The sequence below is a fragment of the Elgaria multicarinata genome, chromosome 10 (genome assembly GCF_023053635.1).
Source record: "Elgaria multicarinata webbii isolate HBS135686 ecotype San Diego chromosome 10, rElgMul1.1.pri, whole genome shotgun sequence".
NCBI lineage: Eukaryota > Metazoa > Chordata > Lepidosauria > Squamata > Anguidae > Elgaria > Elgaria multicarinata.
Window position 1 is genome coordinate 783,013 of NC_086180.1, and position 18,532 is coordinate 801,544.

General features: G+C 51.2%; 3 protein-coding genes across 4 annotated transcripts in view; 2 read left to right on the forward strand and 1 right to left on the reverse strand.

Annotated features, from left to right (window-relative positions):
- Positions 1-3,133, forward strand: part of LOC134404881 (retinol dehydrogenase 13-like) — a 143,493-nt gene extending 140,360 nt beyond the window's left edge. For both annotated transcript variants that reach the window (XM_063135854.1, XM_063135853.1), the window contains 4 exons: positions 447-536; positions 1,185-1,373; positions 2,534-2,640; positions 2,886-3,133. In XM_063135854.1, coding sequence (XP_062991924.1) covers positions 447-536; positions 1,185-1,373; positions 2,534-2,640; positions 2,886-3,077 — 578 coding nt within the window. In that variant the 3' untranslated portion in view covers positions 3,078-3,133. The remainder of the gene's footprint in view (positions 1-446; positions 537-1,184; positions 1,374-2,533; positions 2,641-2,885) is intronic.
- A 6,231-nt stretch (positions 3,134-9,364) lies between these two features.
- On the reverse strand, positions 9,365-14,420 carry LOC134404873 (uncharacterized). The gene is made up of 4 exons (XM_063135841.1): positions 14,306-14,420; positions 13,207-13,391; positions 12,117-12,283; positions 9,365-10,744 (listed from the first exon to the last, which is right to left on the reverse strand). The coding sequence occupies exons 2-4, from the start codon at positions 13,355-13,357 to the stop codon at positions 9,446-9,448; spliced, it is 1,617 nt and encodes a 538-aa protein (XP_062991911.1). The 5' UTR covers positions 13,358-13,391; positions 14,306-14,420; the 3' UTR covers positions 9,365-9,445.
- A 232-nt stretch (positions 14,421-14,652) lies between these two features.
- DCTN1 (dynactin subunit 1) overlaps positions 14,653-18,532 on the forward strand; it is an 89,693-nt gene continuing 85,813 nt past the window's right edge. Inside the window, exon 1 of the mRNA XM_063135828.1 lies at positions 14,653-14,752. The gene's annotated coding sequence lies outside the window, so the exon portion shown is untranslated. The remainder of the gene's footprint in view (positions 14,753-18,532) is intronic.

The following is an 18,532-nucleotide window of genomic DNA, read 5'->3' on the forward strand; positions in this document are numbered from 1 at the left end:
CTGTAGGCGCCATGCTGGGGCAGCCCGCCCGCCCGCCCGAATCTCAGGCAGTTTGCTGCCCACCTGGCCCATATGACTGGAGGTTGCCAGTGGCAGGACAGTGGTCTCGCGGGCTCCCCTGGGGTCTGATTCAGCATGCAGGCGCTTCTCCGGCTCTTGCCGCTGGCATTGGCCGCGGGGAGCTCTCGTCCCCTGAGGAGCGGCACGAGGAGTGTGCAGCAGGCCCTTGGGTACGTCCAGGTGAACCCCAAGAGGGACACCCCCGGGCCAGTGGAGGGAGCAATGGAACAGAGTGGGGCGACGCTTACGCTCGACACTGGGCTGGGAGGCGGGGGAGACCCAGCCAAGAGGCCCCTTGGAGGCCGGCAGCCCCGTGTGACCAGGGCACAGGAAGGCAGGAAGGGTGCCCCCTGCTCAGCAGCTGCTTTGCCTCCTCCCCTCTCCAGGCCTGCCACACACCGTGACCGTGGAGGGCTTGGAGCTGCTCTTTGCCACCAACATCCTGGGCGCCTTCCTTCTCACCAACTTACTGCTGGGTAAGGGCCTGCGTCTCTTCCCCTCCCAGCCCCACAGCTGGACCTCGAGGATCCTTCATGGAGGTTCCGGCCCCATCCTCCGTGTGGGCAGCCCGCCCTGAGGCCATGAGGGCCTGGCACATTTGGCTTGGGCTGATCGTGGAGCCAAATGAGTCTGCTCTCTCCACGAACATGCCTGGATCCAGCTGGAGCCAAGCCAGCCGCGTCAGGAAAAGAGAATAACCATTCTAGAGGGGGGGAGCCTTTTGTGAATGTGTGCACTGAAGGGCGTGAGCCACCTTTTGGGGGGATCCTTTCTGCAGCTGGAGGGCTGCGTCCACTTGAGGGCAGATTTCGGGGACTGCATGCCAACGGTGGCTAGGGGCAAAGCCAGATGTGGGCAGGACCCAACCCACTGACCCCATTCCTCCACTGCAGAAATGCAGTGAGCGGCCGAGGGAGGAACAGCGCAACCCCTTCTTCCGCTGCAGCCTCCTGCCTCTTCCCCTCTGCCCACCTGTTTCCTGCTGATCAGTGGGGGGAGGTGGAGCCCTCTCCTCCCCGCCCCCACATTCTCACCTCCCCACGGGAAACCGCCCCCTGGCCCTCTGCTCACTGGGCCACCCTGTCCCAGCGCTTCTGCTCACCATTCCTCCGGCCTCCGCGCAGACACCATGAAGGCCTCAGCTCCTGCTCGTATCGTGAACGTCTCCTCCTTCCGGCATCGTTCTGGGAAAGTGAACCTCAAGTTCTTGACTGGAGAGGAGCAGCCAAGGACCCGGGACCAGGCCTACAACAGCACCAAGCTCATGGGCATTGTCTTCACTGCTGAGCTGGACCGGAGGCTGCAGGGTACAGGTGAGCACACCTCTCTACCTGAAAAGGAGGCTCCTTATTTGAGACAGTGCAAGAGCAGATGTAACCAGAGGTCCAGAAGCTATTTACATGTGCAATAAACTTAAACAATGTAATTAGAAAGCAGATAAACAGGGAATCGGGTTTATGGAATGAAGGCATGATACAAAAATTAATATAGGTAGAAATAGAGGAGCACGTTTAAAAATTGGGTAGTGAACTTTGATCATTACAAACGAATACATGTAAGGAAAACCTATGAGACCTAAGTCGATGTCTGAACGGCAGAAATCCAACACAGAAAAAGTCAGCTCTGTTTAAAAATCACAAGGAACAATTCTAATAGGGGAGGGATAGACTTTCTCACAAGAAAAGATGAATCAGAACTGTGCCCAGAGCTTCTGCAGAAAACTAGGCAGAGAAAAACCTAACCCATGGTAAAAGTATGGCAAGCAAAAGGAATGAAATCTAAAAGCAAAGTTCTTGTCTCTTGTGTTCCAAAGAAGAGTGAAGTCACAGCACATGCAAAGCATCCCCCCCGCCCCCCGCCCCTGATGTGAAAATGAGAGAGCGCGAGAGCTGAAACTATCACGGAGTCCAGTGAAGCCCTGAAGCTCTTGTTCCTCAGACTCCCTTCCTGAAAGCGTGTGTGTGTGCGTGTGCCCCGACAGAATAAGCCCTCCCCCTGGTTGCCATCGCTCTCTGCCGTGAGGGAGGGGGCCCTTAGAGAGGAGCATTGGCGCATGACGTTCCTGTGCGGGCAGCGATGCCAAGCTGCTGCTGCTCTTGCCACCATCTCTCGGGCTTTGAATACGGCATCTTTTCTTACAGGAAGAAAGTGGGGGCCCACTTGGTGGTGGTTCTCCTGTTGGCACTTCAAATTCCCAGGTGCTGCCCTGTATACTGCTTGGCTCCCCAGGCCCCAAGAAGGGCCAGAGTCAACATGCCCAGGGGTTGAGTTTTCCCTCCGTTACTTTGGCCTCTTTCTCTGCACCTCAACCCGCGGGTATCTCTCACGGTGCCCTATCAGAAAGTGGAACTCGCATTTGGCAAGCACAGGCAGGTGGGCTCCCACTGGAAATGCTCCCTCCACCGAATCCATGCCCCCCCCCATGCGCCGGCTTCCCGGGAGTTGCCAAAGTTGCAGTGACCTTCTCTTGCAGGCGTGTCTGTCAATGCTGTGAATCCAGGGGTTGTCAAGACGCACATCATGCGCCATTTCAGCTGGTGGGCTCGCCTGCTCTTCAACGTCCTTGGCATCTTTTTTAAGGTGAGGCAGGATGGATTCCGCACGCAGTAGAACGGCAGGCGCGCCGGGCGCCTAGGGGCCTCCTGCAATGGAAAGGTGCTCTTTGCGTGGTCAAATGCAGAGCCCACCTGGACCGTGAGCTGCAGGCCAATAAGAGCAGCAACCCTACCCCCCATGCCCCCACCCCCAGGGGACGTGCTCTGGGAAGGGCCAAGCCCCCTCCTCCCCCACACCCCCTTGTTGACTTTTTCCCGTTGCCTTCCCAGAGTGCAAGAGCGGGAGCCAGCAGCACACTGTATTGTGCGGTTTCCAAGGAGGTCGAGGGCGTCTCCGGCAAGTACTTTGACAGCGACTGCAGCCTGGCGCTACCCTTGCCCCTGGCTCAAGATCCAGAGGTTGGCCGCAAGCTCTGGGGTGCTCTGGAGAAGCTCACGGGCCTTGGAAGGGGCAGGAAGTGAGACGGCCGCCTCCCCTTCCTCGCCGCCTGCCCACAAGGGGTGTCGTAAATGCTCTCTCAACCCCCCCCACCCCCCACCCCCCACCCCCACCCCCGGTGGAGACGAGAAGCAGGGGTCTGGAAACAAAGCCCTATGAGGAGAGACTGAAAGAACTGGGCATGTTTAGCATGGAGAAGAGGAGATGGAGGGGAGACATGGGAGCACTCTTCAAGGACTTGAAAGGTTGTCACTTCCTGACAGAGCAGTACAACAATGGAACCAGTGACCTAGGGAGGCTGTGGGCTCTCCCACACTAGAGGCCTTCAAGAGGCAGCTGGACAACCCTCTGTCAGGGATGCTTTAGGGTGGATTCCTGCATTGAACAGGGGGTTGGACTCGATGGCCTTATAGGCCCCTTCCAATTCTACTATCCTATGATTCTATGAGGTTAAGGAAAGGAACCTCTTGTGCAAGCACTTGAGTCATTGGTGACTCCTAGACGGACGCCTGCTTTCGCTGACGTTTTCCTGGCAGACTTTGTAACAGGGTGGTTTGCCATTGCCTTCCCCAGTCTCAATTGCCTTTCCCCCAGCTAGCTGGGTACTCAATTTTACTGACCTCGGAAGGATGGAAGGCTGAGTTCCGACCAGGGCCGGCTGCCTGAGAACCAGCTTCCGCTGGGATCGAACTCAGGCCGTGGGGAGTTTCGGCTGCAGTAACTGCCGCTTACCACTCTGCGCCACACAGGGCTCTAAGTTTATGAGGTTACTCTATGAGGTTACCCGATCAAAAAATGAGATCAAATTAGTCTGACAGGATTTGTTCTTGACAAATCCATGTTGGCTTCTAGTAATCACTGCATTGATTTCAAGGTGTTTACAGATTGACTTCTTTATAATCTGCTCCAGAATTTTCCCAGGGATGGATGTCAGACTGACTGGTCTGTAGTTCCCAGGTTCCTCCTTTTTGCCCTTTTTGAAGATAGGGACAACGTTAGCCCTCCTCCAGTCGTCCGGCACCTCACCCGTCTTCCATGATTTTGCAAAGATAATAGACAAAGGTTCTGAGAGTTCTTCTGCTAGCTCCTTCATTACTCTTGGATGCAGTTCATCGGGCCCTGGAGATTTGAACTCATTCAAGGAAATTAGGTGTTCTTTGACCATTTCTTTATCAATCTCAAACTGCAATCCTGCCCCCTCAACTTCTGCTTTACTTTTTCTAGGGGGGTCATAGACCTGCTTTTGGGAGAAGACTGAGGCAAAGTAGGAATTGAGCACTTCAGCCTTTTCTTTGTCATCTGTTATCAATTTGTCATCCTCATTAAGCAGTTGAACCACCATTTCTTTCCTCTGTCTTTTACTACTCACATATCTGAAGAAAGCCTTTTTATTGCTTTTAGCATTCCTCACTAATCTCAGCTCATTCACAGCTACACAGTTTTTGCCTCCTTTATAATCAAGCATTCAAGTATGACGTGGTCACTTTCCCCAGAGTTCCTGTAACTGCCGCTTTATCCACTAAGTCAGTGGTTCCCAATTGGTGGTCTGCGTAACCCACCAGGGGGTCCGTGGCACCATTCACATATTCACCATTCATTTCTGGAGTCCACTGACAATGAATTCCTACCAGAATTAAAATGTAACATCACTGAGCACCTGTGTGATTTAGCGACTAGCTTCAGAGATTACTTCCCTGCACATAATCCTGAAAACTCATGGATAAGGAATCCTTTTGAATATGGTGATGTACAACTAACAACTCTGTCTGTGGAAGAGCGAGATGCACTTGTTGATATAGACTGGACCAATTCTGGGTGAAGGTTTTTCCTGATTATAAGAAGTTAGATGAAAAAGCTTTGAAACATCTAGTTACCTTTTGTTCCACTTATCTGTGAAGAAACATTTTGTTATATGAAGAACAACCATGGAAATTTGCTCGATGTTGATCCAGATTTGAGTTTAAAAGTAGGAAATATTGAACCAGATGTGGAAGGGATTGTTCGGGACAAAAAGCAGGATTTCTCATGCCATAATTTGCTAGACATGTCATAATTTGTTCAATTGTAAACTAGACGTTAGTAAAATTGAATTCATCTTTATATTCCTAACTAAATCATTGACATTTTTGTGTGGTAATATCACAAATTTTATGGTCTGTTTTTTAATATACCTAAAATCCTTTGATTAGGGGCTATCCCTTATTTCCTCAAAAAAATTGCTTCGCACAGGTAACTACCATAGAGATTAACATTTTTTCCAAAAGTAGGGGTTCCATGGCTTGGCATTTGAAAAACGGGGGGTCCGCAGTACTGAGCTAATTGGGAACCACTGCATTAAATCATCCCTATTGGTCAATATCTAGTCAAGGATTGCTGATCCTCCAGTTCCTTCCTCCATTTTCTGTAGGATGTTCTATCCGTTCTTCTTCATTCACTACTGTTAGCAGAACCACCTCCATTTTTAACAGGAAACTGTAAAATCTCCATTGCACACCAAGCGAGATGTCACGTACCAAGAATGTCTTCAAGGATGTTTCCTGTGTAACTATCTTATCCATCCAGAACAATAGCTTTATGTTCCCAAGCGGAATGTACTGTTACAGAGGAAATGTTTTGCAGAAGATAAGGGGGCTCTCTAGTGTTATGTTCTGATTGGTTAATGCTGCTAAATAAAGCGCTTTTGAACCCTCTGTCGCTGGAATGGTGGAGTCGTGCTTAAGGGCTGTTTGGATCTCGTCCTTGGGTGAAAAGAACATTGATCTAACAAATGGTGCCGTGAATCGGATCTACCCCAAGACGGATTCATGCCTGCCAGTGGAGCCTAGATTGAGAAGCGATCGCCAAGAGAGATTTCTCTTGCCTCTAGTAGGTTTACATGCACTGTGCAGACATGGAGACCGAATTGACGGGACCATTCGAGCCAAGGTTACAAAATCGACTCCACCCGACAGATGGAAGGGAACAGGCAACAACAATTTGCAATCAGACGTGATTAGAAAGGGCGAAGACGGGAGACGGCTATTTGGTGAGTGAAACCTTTAATCCCATGGACCCTGACGGGAAATGGAGGGAGTGGGTGTTCACAATTGACCTCAGAAATGGGAAGCTTATAGTTCGTATTGGAAAAGAGTCCCCGAGCCCTTTGGTTAAAGTTGTTGTCTTTGGGAAGCTTTCATTGAAATTGAAAAAGGAGAGTTTGAAACTGTAACAGTGTAACAATGAGTTAAAAATGTTTGTGACTGTGAATGGATGTCTTTTTTATGTTAGATTGCCCCTTGTGGATTTTTTGAACTTGATCCAAAGTTAATTTCAGCTGTGTCATTGGAATCAATTTGCAAACATAGAAATGTAATTGAGTAAATGTACCTCTCAAAGGATCGCCCTTTAGTGTTGGAATGTGAATTACAGAAAAGTTGGTGTTGTGTTAAAGTGAAAGGAAAAAAATTGTCAGTTTGTGTTTTCCACCCGGCCCAAGTGAAAGAAATTTGAAGTTTTTGTTTTCCTTCTCCTCCCTAGTGTTTTTTTTTTTTTTTTTGCTTCTCCTATGCTTAGCAGCTAGAGATAAGCAGTTTTATTTTCAGTGAAAGTAGTCCAAAGATTTTGAAGACTTTGTGTATTTTGTCTTTCACAAACCTCAGATAATTAGAAAATGTAGAACCCCATTTTCACGGAAGAAATGTCTTCCATAGCTTTGAAGATTCACTGCCTGAGTTGAAAAGCTCAAGTCCTTGTTGCCAACCGTTTTGCCAAGATGGGAGAAAGAAAAGTATGTTGCTGAAAGTGGGGAGAGAGAGAGAGAGAGAGAGAGAGAGAGAGAGAGAGAGAGAAGGCTGTGCAGAAGAGATAGTTTGAAAGACTTTAAAAAAAAGGTTGTTTTGGTTGTTTTGAAAAGATGTTGATTTGAAGTGAAGTTGATTTGAAGAAGAGTAAAGTGTATGTGAATAGAAGAAGATAAGAAGTTGAAACGTAGTGAAAAAGGAAAGTGTTTGAAGGTTAGTGTACGTGGCATGGTTTTTGACCAGAAGGAAAAGGGGGGTAAAAAAAAGCCCTGCCTTGAAAAAGTTAGTGAATGGACAATCTTGCATCCTCTGCTGACGAAGATTGGAAATACTGAATTGCTATATTTTTGTGTGTGTTTTGAACGTTGTGTTCTGAAAATTGCTCAGTGGCTCTTTTTTGGGGGGCAGAGATATTCTAACTTTGGCCTAATAGAACTTTTGAAATGCTTTGAGCCCTGAGCCTGAGCCCTAAATGCAACTACAATTGAAGCCTAAAAGCACCCCTGTGTTCTTGCATCAGTATCCTTTGAAATTAGAAGCCAGAAGAAGAATACAGCTATTGCTTTTTAAAAATGGACTTGTGAAATGATTAAAGCAATTAAAAACTCCAGCTTGCATTACTGTGTTTGCACTACCAGCCTCAAGTGTGCTGTGCCAAAAACGTGGCACAGACCAGTGGAGTACAGTGGAAGAAGCTGACACCTGCCTCTTGAATGCCTCTAGTGTGGGAGACCCCACAACCCCCCTAGGTAACTGATTTCACTGTCGCACTGCTCTAACAGTTAGGAAATTTTTCCTGATGTCCAGCCGGAATCTGGCTTCCTGTAACTTGAGCCTGTTATTCCGTGTCTTGCATTCTGAGAAGAGATCTTGGCCCTCCTCTGTGTGACAACCTTTTAAGTATTTGAAGAGTGCTATCATGTCTCCCCTCAATCTTCTCTTCTCCAGGCTAAACATGCCCAGTTCTTTCAGTCTCTCTTCATAGGGCTTTGTTTCTAGACTTCTGATCATCCTGGTTGCCCTTTTCTGAACACGCTCCAGCTTGTTTGCGTCCTTCTTGAATTGTGGAGCCCAGAACTGGACGCAGTACTCTAGGTGAGGCCTAACCAGGGCCAAATAGAGAGGAACCAGTACCTCACGTGATTTGGAAGCTATACTTCTCTTAATGCAGCCCAAAATAGCATTTGCCTTTCTTGCAACCATATTGCGCTATTGGCTCATATTCAGCTTGTGATCTACAACAATTCTCGTTTGTAGTATTGCTGAGCCAAGTGTCCCCCATCTTGTAACTGTGCATTTAGTTTCTATTCCCTAAATGTAGAACTTGGCATTTATTCCTATTAAGTTTCATTCTGTTGTTTTCAGCCCAGCACTCCAGCCTCTCAAGATCACTTTGAAGTTTGTTTCTGTCTTCCAGAGTATTAGTTATCCAATATGGAGTAGTTAAAAGAGGGATTTCTTGCATTGTATTTTGTTCCATTGTAATGATTTTTGTTTATCCTTGCTTTTTGCCTTCCCTGTATTTTGTCTCTTGTGAAAAGTCTTGCAAAGTCTGTAATCCACCAGCAAATGTATTTGTATTGTGAAGCCTTAGCCACAGATGATCTAAAAGAAGCTAGCAAGCTTGAGTTTTGTATTGCTTTAAAGGGGGGAAATTGTTCGCAGAACCACCTCCATTTTTAACAGGAAACTGTAAAATCTCCATTGCACACCAAGCGAGATGTCACGTACCAAGAATGTCTTCAAGATGTTTCCTGTGTAACTATCTTATCCATCCAGAACAATAGCTTTATGTTCCCAAGCGGAATGTACTGTTACAGAGGAAATGTTTTGCAGAAGATAAGGGGGCTCTCTAGTGTTATGTTCTGATTGGTTAATGCTGCTACTGGGCCCTGCCCCTTGAAAGCTTTAATACTGTACCATATTCCCTATGTCTTTTGTCTGATTGCTCCCTTTGAAGAGACCAGGCCTTGATTACTAATCAATAAAGCGCTTTTGAACCCTCTGTCGCTGGAATGGTGGAGTCGTGCTTAAGGGCTGTTTGGATCTCGTCCTTGGGTGAAAAGAACATTGATCTAACACTACCACAAGACTCAGGGACAGTCACCAACTCGGGCAGCTTTAAAGGCGGTTGGGACACCTTCATGGAGGATGTGGCTACGAGTGACGATGGCTGTGCAGTGCCTCCTCCAATAGGCTTCTGTACACCAGCTCCTGGGGAACAAGCGTGGGAGGGCGCTGTGGCACTCCTGCCCCTGCCTGGGGGCTTCTCATGGGGGCATCTGATTGGCCACTGTAGGAACAGGATGCTGGGCGATGGGGGCCCCTTTGGTCTGATCCCGCTTCAGGACTCACTTTATGCAATGACATGGGGGACTGAGGAGGATGTAGAGCCGGGGAAGAGGCAAGTCGGGCATCCCACCCACCCCCTCTGCCCCACATGACCTACTTTTTTTGGGGGGGGGGGAACCCACTCCGCATCCCACCCTTCTGCGCTGTGGCCACAACCCAATTCAGACGTGAAACATGGGTTATATCATCCCAACTTTATTAGCGTGAGTGCGCTCGGGGCCCCAGCAGAGTTGCCGTTCCGGGTCGTAGAGGGAGACTTTTCAGTCCCACTGGATTTGCAGCTCAAGGCTTTCCTTGCCGACTCTCCTAAGGAGCTTATCATAGTCTCTGCGGTGGATCTCTGGGCATCTGTACAAGTGGAGGGATCTCAGACGATTATCTGAGGACAAGAGCAGGTGGGCGGCCTTACTGGACACCTTGCACTGGCTCAGCGAGAGGTCGCAGAGGTGACGCAGGGCAGCGCCACGGGGCTGCAGCACCGCCTCGAACACCTCATCCAGGGAGAAAGGCAGGCAGGAGAGGTGCACCGTTTCCAGGGCCGGGGAATGCTTGAGCAGGGACACGAGGCTGGCTCTCAACGTCACTGCCTGCCGGGAAAGGAGGGCATCGTGCAAGTCAGAGAGCAGCAGGCTAAAGTCACAAAGCTGAGGGAATTTGTGGGGCGGGAGGCTGGCGTCTCCTTTTAAGGGCTCCCCGTGGCGAGGCCTCGCTGAATAGAAGAGGGAAGCGCTGAGCTTCCGGAGGTTCGGGCAGTGCCCCAGCAGGGTGTGGAAGGAGAGCTCATCATCAGCGGAGAAGCCGTCGAGGGCGAGGGACTGGAGCTGCCCCCCAATGTGCGCCATCACGGGCAGAATTTCCCGCAGCGCCCGCAGCCCCCGCATTTCCGAGCCGTCCAGAGTCAGGTGGGTGAGGTGGTGCCACGACAGGAAGGTCTGGCTCAGGCCACGGCGGCCGTCTTCAAGATTCACCGATGCCTTGGCCAAGTGTGGGCACACGGCACAGACCATGGGCACGGCCTCCTCGCTCACCTCGATGATTTCCTTGAGAGGCAGGGTGAGCCTTGGGCTTTTCTCGTCCGCGCAAGCGGACATCCTGCCCCGTGCCAGCTCCTCCAGGGAGGGAAACCCAGGGGTGATCGGGGCACTCTTAAACTTCTGCTTGTGGATCAGACACAGCGCGTCCGTGAGAAACTCGTTTTCCAAGGACTTCAGGCTGGGCAATGCCAGCAGCAGAAAGGCCAGGACCCAGAACAAGTCCTGGCTGTGAGCGGTGGGACAGAGGCCATCCACGCAGAGGACCTGCAGTGCTGGGCAGCAGAGGGAGCCCGCCGTGGGGTCGTAAGCGAGGTGGAGGAGGGATGCCGGGGAGAGTCTCTTGCAGAGAGAGATGTCCAGTTCGCGAAGCTGCTGGCAGCAGGAACCCACAGCTGACAAGACCTGTGTGTTGCACTGGGTCTCGGAGAGGTCGAGTTTTGTGAGACCAGGCAAACCTTCCATTAAGTCAACCAGAGCGTCTGTGGGGATCCGGCTGCAGCCCTGGAGATCCAGCGAGGACAGATTCTGCCGCAGGAAACAAAGAGAGCGAGTGAGCAATTGCAAGCTTATGTTGGTTTGCACACAAACATCTGGCCATGCGCCCCCACAGAAGCTGCCTGGCCAGGGAAAGGAACATCCGGGGACCTCCAGCCGTCTTTATTCTGCCCCTCCCCCTTAACGGTTGCCCTGTGGGCACTTTGGCCACAAGTTTAACCATGTGGGAACAGTACCAGAGACAGTGTTTCCCTGGATACCCGTCACCGGAGAGCGTGAGTGGGATAATGCCCATGTGGCCCTTGGGCCGGAGGAACTGCCCCCCCCCCCGCCCATGTCCTCTTTGTGGGCTTCCCACAGGCACCTGGTTGGCCTCTGCGTGAACAGAATGCTGGACTAGACCGACCTTTGGTCTGACCCAGCCCAGCTCTTCTCATGTTCTGAACTCATTGGGCCAACGGCCCTCTGCTTGTCCTCGTTCATCAAGCACCAGACTAGAAGCACAGCGGAGCAGAATCCAGACCCGGTTTGTAAAAGCACCACAAAATAAACTTTCCTCCTACTCAACAAACAGTCTTGTGGCATCTTAAAAGACAGTTGGGATTTATTGTGGCCGAAGCTTTCATGGACTTCAGATGGACAACAGAGGACAACACCCTGAACATCTGATTTAGTGGACTCTAGCTTGTGACACAATTCACCAGTCTGTCATTAAGGTGGCACAGAAAAAGTCTGTTTCCCCATCACATACTAAGATGGCTTCCTCCTCTGGAATGTCCCCCCATGGAAGGCCTCCTTCCTACCAGTGGCAGAATGACACCATGTGATGCCACCCATGAGGCCCATCTCAGTCCCACTGTCCTAGAGCCTGGATTTTACATTCTTGCAAAACAACATGAGGGACAAAGGAAAGAGCAGGTGGCAAAGGTCAGGTCTACGCAGAGGTGCCTTTGTGGGACCCAGGTTCTCCCTGCTCTCTGTTTCTATCCCATCTGCTGGGTTAGGAAGCTGGACCCTCTTAAGGCTAGTCTGCATGGTACCGGTCAGCTTTGAGTCCCAGCCCCTCCAAGGGGCTCAGGAGCACTTTGCTTCCTGTTGCCCTCTTTGTTTCTGGGACGGAGCTGAAGAGCTGCCATCACATCCAGAGCCTTTTGTCTATATGACACCACTACACCACTCACCTGTTCAGATCAGGATGTGTCACAAGAAGAGGACAGGTGTGAGCAAGGTGCCTGCGGAACCAATCCGGCTGTATTACGCAAGTGAGTCATGTGCTATAAAGTTTATGTCAAAAATGTATTTTAATGTGTTTTTACTCTTTTATTCTATTTGTCCACCACTCCAAAATATCTGAATGGGGAGCGGTATATAATTAGCTCCTCCCACGCACACGCACCCTTACCTTGCAGCGAACTGTGATAATCTGGGTGATGGCCTTGCTGACCAGCTTTGGGCAGGCACTCAAACTCAGCTCCTTCAGCTGCGGCACGACAAGCAAGTGCAGCACAGCACGGGTCAAGCACCGTCTCTCCCCCATTAACTGGAGCAGCTCTTGGACAAGGGAGCCAGCTGAATGGGCAGACAGAAAATATTGAGTAGGTAACTAAACGGTTTGCACAGCAGAGGGGAGTCTGCTCAGAAGGCTGGGAGTCAAGAGTTGGGGTTTGGGGGAGTCATCGCCAGGGCGCTCTCCTATTTAATCGCATCTTTCCCCCAAGGCAGGGTACATGGCTCTTCCCCCTTCCATTTATGGGCTTGGGGAGAGAGAGCGACTGGCCCAAGATCATCCAGTGAGTTTCATGGCTAACGGTGTATTTGAACCCGGCCCTCTCTCCAATCCCACTTCCTTAACTACGTGACAGTGTAACAGCTTTCCAGACTAGGGATTGACAATAGCTACCTTCTAGGCTCATTCTGGACTGCTCTCTCTTTCTCCACGCTGCTGTTTCCCTACTGGGAAAATGGGTGTGTGGGTGTGCGCATGTGTGCAAATGACACAAAAGGGCATGTGAAAGAGAGAACTCCCTGGTACCTCCTTCCCGCTTCCTCTCCACTCCAGCTTGAGTCAGGAGCAGGTGCCTGACAAGAGGGGTGACCCCCTTTTTCTGGCTCAAAAGCCTTTTCCCCTCCCACCCACCCACCCCAGATGTCTACTGCAGTGTGGAGAGGAGCAGAGGGATTAGCAGGGGCAATCCACAGGGAGGCACAGCAGTAGCCCAGTAACCATGTCAGCGGGATCACACTGATTCTGTGGTATGTCCTAAGGTGCCTGTTGGATTTCCATTGAGCTCTTCAAAGGACAGCCTGCCTGCTTTGCTCGAGGCTCCCAGACGCTCTTTGCAACTGGGCACATGGCAGGCTGGCTCCCTGCTGTGCTTCTCCTCAGTGTTAAAGAGGCAGGTATCAGGAGGTCCTTCACCAGCTGCAGCGGACGCCCCCGCAGCACCTTGGCCCTGGCAGCCTTTCCTTCCCATCTGCTGCGTGCCTCTCACCCAGCTCGCTGAAGGGTCCCATGATGTAACGAAACTGGTACTCGTCCAGGTAGTTGTCCGTGTAGTCCTTGGCCCAGAAGAGCTGCATGTTCTTAGCGATGTTCTCCAGGCACAGCCTTTGCAGCGGCTGGACGGCCTTTCTCTTGGGCATGGTGCCGCCGAAGTCACAAGCGTTGACAGGAATACTGGAAGAGTAAAGGAGAAAGGGGTATGTGGAAGATGGGACAGCCCGAACTTGGCAGTTTAGTCATTGGTGCGGCATATTTTATGTTTTAATTCTTATTGGTTTGGTGTGGGGGTTTTGTAACCGGACCTGTTAGTTTTCATGTTGAAGGTTCTAAACTAAATACAGGGTTGGATTCAGATTTCGGCATGTGCAACCGGGCAAGCAGAAGGGAATTGTACATTGATGGTGCTATATAAATAAATAATAATAATAATAACAGAACCCACCCTCCCACCCCCCGCAGCCCATGGAAATTCTACATTGGGTGGGAACCTTGCTCTATGGCAGTGGTTCCAAATATCACAAATTTTATGGCCTGTTTTTCAGTATACCTAAAACCCTTTGCTTATTAGGGGCTAGCCCTTATTTTCTCCCCAAAATTGCTTCGCACAGGTAATTACCATAGAGATAACATTTCCCCCCAAAGCCTTGGCATTTGAAACACAAGGGGTCCGCAGTACTTCGCTAATTGGGAACCGCTGCTCTAGGGTGTCAGTTGTGGCTCCGGGGGTGTGGGGGAGACGGGGCTCCCGAGAACCACCCCGGAGGCCCCTTTGGGGCGAGCGGCCTCTTCCCTCTCAGGGAGCCCGGTGCGGGGCTGCCTGCAGTCGCCCGTGGCGGGCCCTTAGCTCCACACGCCCGGAGCCCTCTTGCGCCCCACCGCCTCGAGGGCGCCCTCGGGAAGCCGGGCGGGCAGAGCCGGGCCTTGTTGCACGGCGGGCTCCCGGCCCAGGCGAAGGGGCGAGGCGGGGCGGGGGTGCGCGCTGAGAAGCGCCCCGGCCGGGCCGAGGCGCCCACGCGGCTTAGCCCGCCCGCCCGCCCGGGATCAGGGCGGCCTAGCTAGGCCAGCCTGGCCCGGCCTCCGCCTCTTACCCGCGAGCGGCCTGCGCAGCCCCCTCCGCCACAGCCCCTGGATGCGGCCTTCTCTTCCGGGCCGGATGCCGCCGCCGCCGCCGCCGCCGCCTCGGTCGCTCGCTCGCTCAGGCAGGCAGGCAGGCAGGCAGCGAAAGGAGGGCGGAGCCAGGCGCTCTTCCGGGACTGGTCGCCGCAGGGCCTGCCGGGAGGGCCACGTGCTCCCGCTCCCTCTGCCCGGCGTGGGCGGGGCTTCTGTGGAAGGACCCGGCGCTTCGGGGCTGCCCGTGGAGGTGCCTGCGTGGGGAAGTTCGGCGGCCTGGCGGCGCGGCGCGGAACAGCCCTCCGGGCGGGGCTTTCCTGACGGGGCAGTTGGCGGGTGCCCGGGCGGGTCGAAGGAAGCACCCAGAAGGCGCTCTTGCCCGGCGGCGGCGGCGGCACAGGCCCCGGCCTACCTCACAGGGCGAGGTGCGTGGAGCGCGTGGCGGCGTGGCGGGGATGAGTATCCGCAGGGCCCGGCGGTGGGGGTGGCGGCGGCGGCGGCGGCGGGGAGGAACACCAAGCAAAACAGGACTCGCCGGGTCCCGGGCTGCCCCCTGCCCCGGCGCGTCCCGCCCCCCCGAAAGCCGCCCGTGGGAATGACTGTACACGTGTACGAGATGACTCGTGTGCATGCGAAGCCCCGCTTCCCCACCCCCACCCGTTAACTCCCTTGCACAGTAGCATTGGCTTGCATGTCACCCAGCACGAATTCTAAAAGAACTCGAAGCTATAAGCCCAGCGGAAGCGCAGCTACCCAATGGGCACGGACCCTGCTGCTCTTGCGTGGTGGCTGTACGTGAAGAGGCGGTGATGGGCAGAAGTTCCGTGACAAACCAGCCGTGTGAAGAAGATGCCGGTGGCAGGGATGCTCCCTGGCCTGTGGTAGCAGCTGGTCAGGACTGGGATGCGCGGGTGGGAGTAGGCCGCCCCGAGGCATCCCAGTGCCCGTCCCCGGATCCCCGGGGCTCCCCTTCAGAGACAGGCCCGCTTGCTTATTCCTCACGAGCAGGGAAACGCCTCCTCAGTGCTGCTCCTTTATTCGGCTGTCTTGTTCTTCGCATAACGTGGCAGTTCAGGCTGAGCGCGCTGCATCTTTGTCGTGATCTGCATTTTTCTTTCTGCCGTTTAAACAGAACGAGCGTGAACTTATAGTCAAATTATGGAACTCACTACCACAAGATGTAGTGATGGCTTTAAAAGGAGGTTGGATAAATTCCTATCCATGGCTGCTAGCCCTGATGGTTGTGTGCTGTCTCCGGTATCCGAGGCTTACAGTAAAGCTGCTGGGGAACATGGGTGGGAGGGTGCTGTTGCATCATGTCCTGCTTGGTCATCCCTGGCCGATGGCCGGTTGGCCACTGTGTGAACAGAGTGCTGGACTAGATGGACCTGTGGTCTGATCCAGCATCAGGGCTCTTCTTATGAACTCTTAGCATCCTCCTCTCCTGGCCCGCTGGAGTGCTGAGCAGCTGTTTGGGAAAAGCCAGCTCTTGGCAGAGAGCTCAGCTGGAGAGGCAGCCCTCCTGATAGCACCTGCTTGGGTCCTCTTGGTCCTAGTGCTGGTCCTGGTCCTGTGGGGGAGATATGCAGCACAAAGGGGGGGGGCATAGTCAGTAAGGTGACTTTCTGGAGTCCAGTGTTGCATTCATGTTGCATTCATGTGACAGTGATGCTGCCCTCTGTTTCTCACATCAGGGATTAGCTCCCACAGTGATGTTCTCCAACTTTATATAATATTAGCCTTTGTTCTTATTATTTTCATTGTTGCTATTTATTATTAATTTCATAGAATCATAGAATAGCAGAGTTGGAAGGGACCTACAAGGCCATCGAGTCCAACCTCCTGCTCAATGCAGGAATCCACCCTAAAGCATCCCTGACAGATGGTTGTCCAGCTGCCTCTTGAATGCCTCCAGTGTGGGAGAGCCCACAACCTCCCTAGGTAACTGGTTCCATTGTCGTACTGCTCTAACAGTCAGGAAGTTTTCCCTAATGTCCAGCTGGAATCTGGCTTCCTTTAACTTGAGTCCATTATTCCGTGTCCTGCACTCTGGGAGGATCGAGAAGAGATCTTGGTCTTCCTTTGTGTGACAACCTTTTAAGTATTTTAAGTATTTGTTTATTTAAGATACTTTTAGGCCACCTTTCAGGGCAAGAGCCCTCCCAAGGTGGCTTACAACAATAAAATATACATATACAATTTCATAAAAACAATGACTTAAAATTCAACGATCACACACACAGACACACACACATAATCAGGGAAAGGCCAGAGTAAACCAGTAGATTTACAGAGCTTTTCTGAAAGCCTGCAACTTTGGTTGCAGGCTTTCAGAAAGCCTGACAGATCCTCACTGACAACCCCCAGCGAAGCTGCTATGGCCTTATTGGCTTATTGAACAAAGAATAAGGATGTATGTGCTGTTTTTCTGACGGAAGCCTTATAACTTACATGATTTATCGGTACAATGTAGTGGTGTAGTAAAATGATATATGGTTAAAAATGATCATAGTAAAATATATCCATCTGATCAAAGATGGAAGAAACCCTAACCCTATGGAGGTCGGGGCGGGGGGAAGTCTTCACTTGCTATTTGAAGGGAGCCAGGAGTCCTTCCTAGGAAAGTGGTTCTACAATCCAAAATCCTTTCGTTGTGGGGATCTATGTTGGGTGGGCCAGAGAGCTGGCATTTTCCTATACGGTTTCTCATCTTCCTTTCTGAATGAGAAACTTGATGTTGTGCAGACTTCTACTGTTACTTTCTACTGTTAGTTTTACCCTACCCTGTGCCTGCTTACCCTACCCTGTACCTGTTTGCATTCTCTTCCCCTCCTTATTGTTTTACTATGATTTTATTAGATTGTAAGCCTATGCGGCAGGGTCTTGCTATTTACTGTTTTACTCTGTACAGCACCATGTACACTGATGGTGCTATATAAATAAATAATAATAATAATAATAATATGTTCCTTTTTCATCGTTGCTGCTTCTGATCCTGATAGCAGCCTAGTTAGTTGGTAGGTGAGTGAAATTCGTGGGCATTTTGAATGATGCCCAGGTGGGACCCTCTCTTTTTGTGCTCCCCATCTCTGCTTGCTTCCCCAGACACATTTAATGTTACTTGGACTGAAAGTTGTGTGAGGTAGGAACTGATGCTTTCATCCATTTCATAGAATTATAGAATAGCAGAGTTGGAAGGGGCCTCTAAGGCCATCGAGTCCAACCCCCTGCTCAATACAGGAATCCACCCTAAAGCATCCCTGACAGAGGGTTGTCCAGCTGCCTCTTGAATGACTCTAGTATGGGAGAGCCCACAACCTCCCTAGGTAACTGATTCCATTGTTGTACTGCTGTAACAATCAGGAAGTTTTTCCTGATGTCCAGCCGGAATCTGGCTTCCTTTAACTTGAGCCCGTTATTCCGTGTCCTGCATTCTGGGAGGATCGAGAAGAGATCCAGACCCTCCTGTGTGTGACAACCTTTCAAGTCCTTGAAGAGGGCTATCATGTCTCCCCTCAATCTTCTCTTCTCCAGGCTAAACATGCCCAGTTCTTTCAGTCTCTCTTCATAGGGCTTTGTTTCCAGACCCCTGATCATCCTGGTTGCCTTCCTCTGAACACGCTCCAGCTTGTCTGCGTCCATTTGTAGAGCTGTAACCAAATGCACAGGTCTGGTTCACACGTATCATTAAGCCAAAGTTTATTGTTGTGGGTGAGCCTCTGCCAGGCTGAGTAAAGCCTTGGGTTTGCATGGCCAGCCCTCTCCTCCCACACAACTGGGAGGAGGACTTAACTAGGGTTCATTTTACTCGCCTGGACTCTTAGATTATTATGTATGAGCCAGAATCATGTTTTAAGATACTCTTGTTAGTTAAACAAGACAGGGTTTGTTGTTGATTTTTTTAGGCATTGACAAGAATTTTTTGGGGTTCGTAAATAATAAGGTAGGAATCAGGGAAAGTAAAACAAAATCCTGGCTAAGTCATCTTCATGGCAATGCAGGTGGAGGCAAAGGGAGTGGGGAGCATTTGAGCTTGACTGGGTTCGCATAAACACAGAGGGAAACTAAGCCAAGATTTGGAGATGTTTGCTGACTTGAATAGCTTTACAATGAAATTTGACAAATTTGTAGGTAACAGGACTTATAACTGGGTATGAGAGAGAGGCTATCAATGGCTCCTTGTCATGATGGCTCTGTATTTCTTC

Excerpts from the sequence above, each read along its gene's own strand:
- LOC134404873 (XM_063135841.1), bottom strand. The coding sequence starts at position 13,357 with ATGCCCAAGAGAAAGGCCGTCCAGCCGCTGCAAAGGCTGTGCCTGGAG. Across the intron at positions 12,284-13,206 it reads GGGACCCTTCAGCGAGCTGG|CTGGCTCCCTTGTCCAAGAG; the intron begins GTGAGAGGCACG and ends CTGCCCATTCAG. Across the intron at positions 10,745-12,116 it reads TTATCACAGTTCGCTGCAAG|AATCTGTCCTCGCTGGATCT; the intron begins GTAAGGGTGCGT and ends TTCCTGCGGCAG.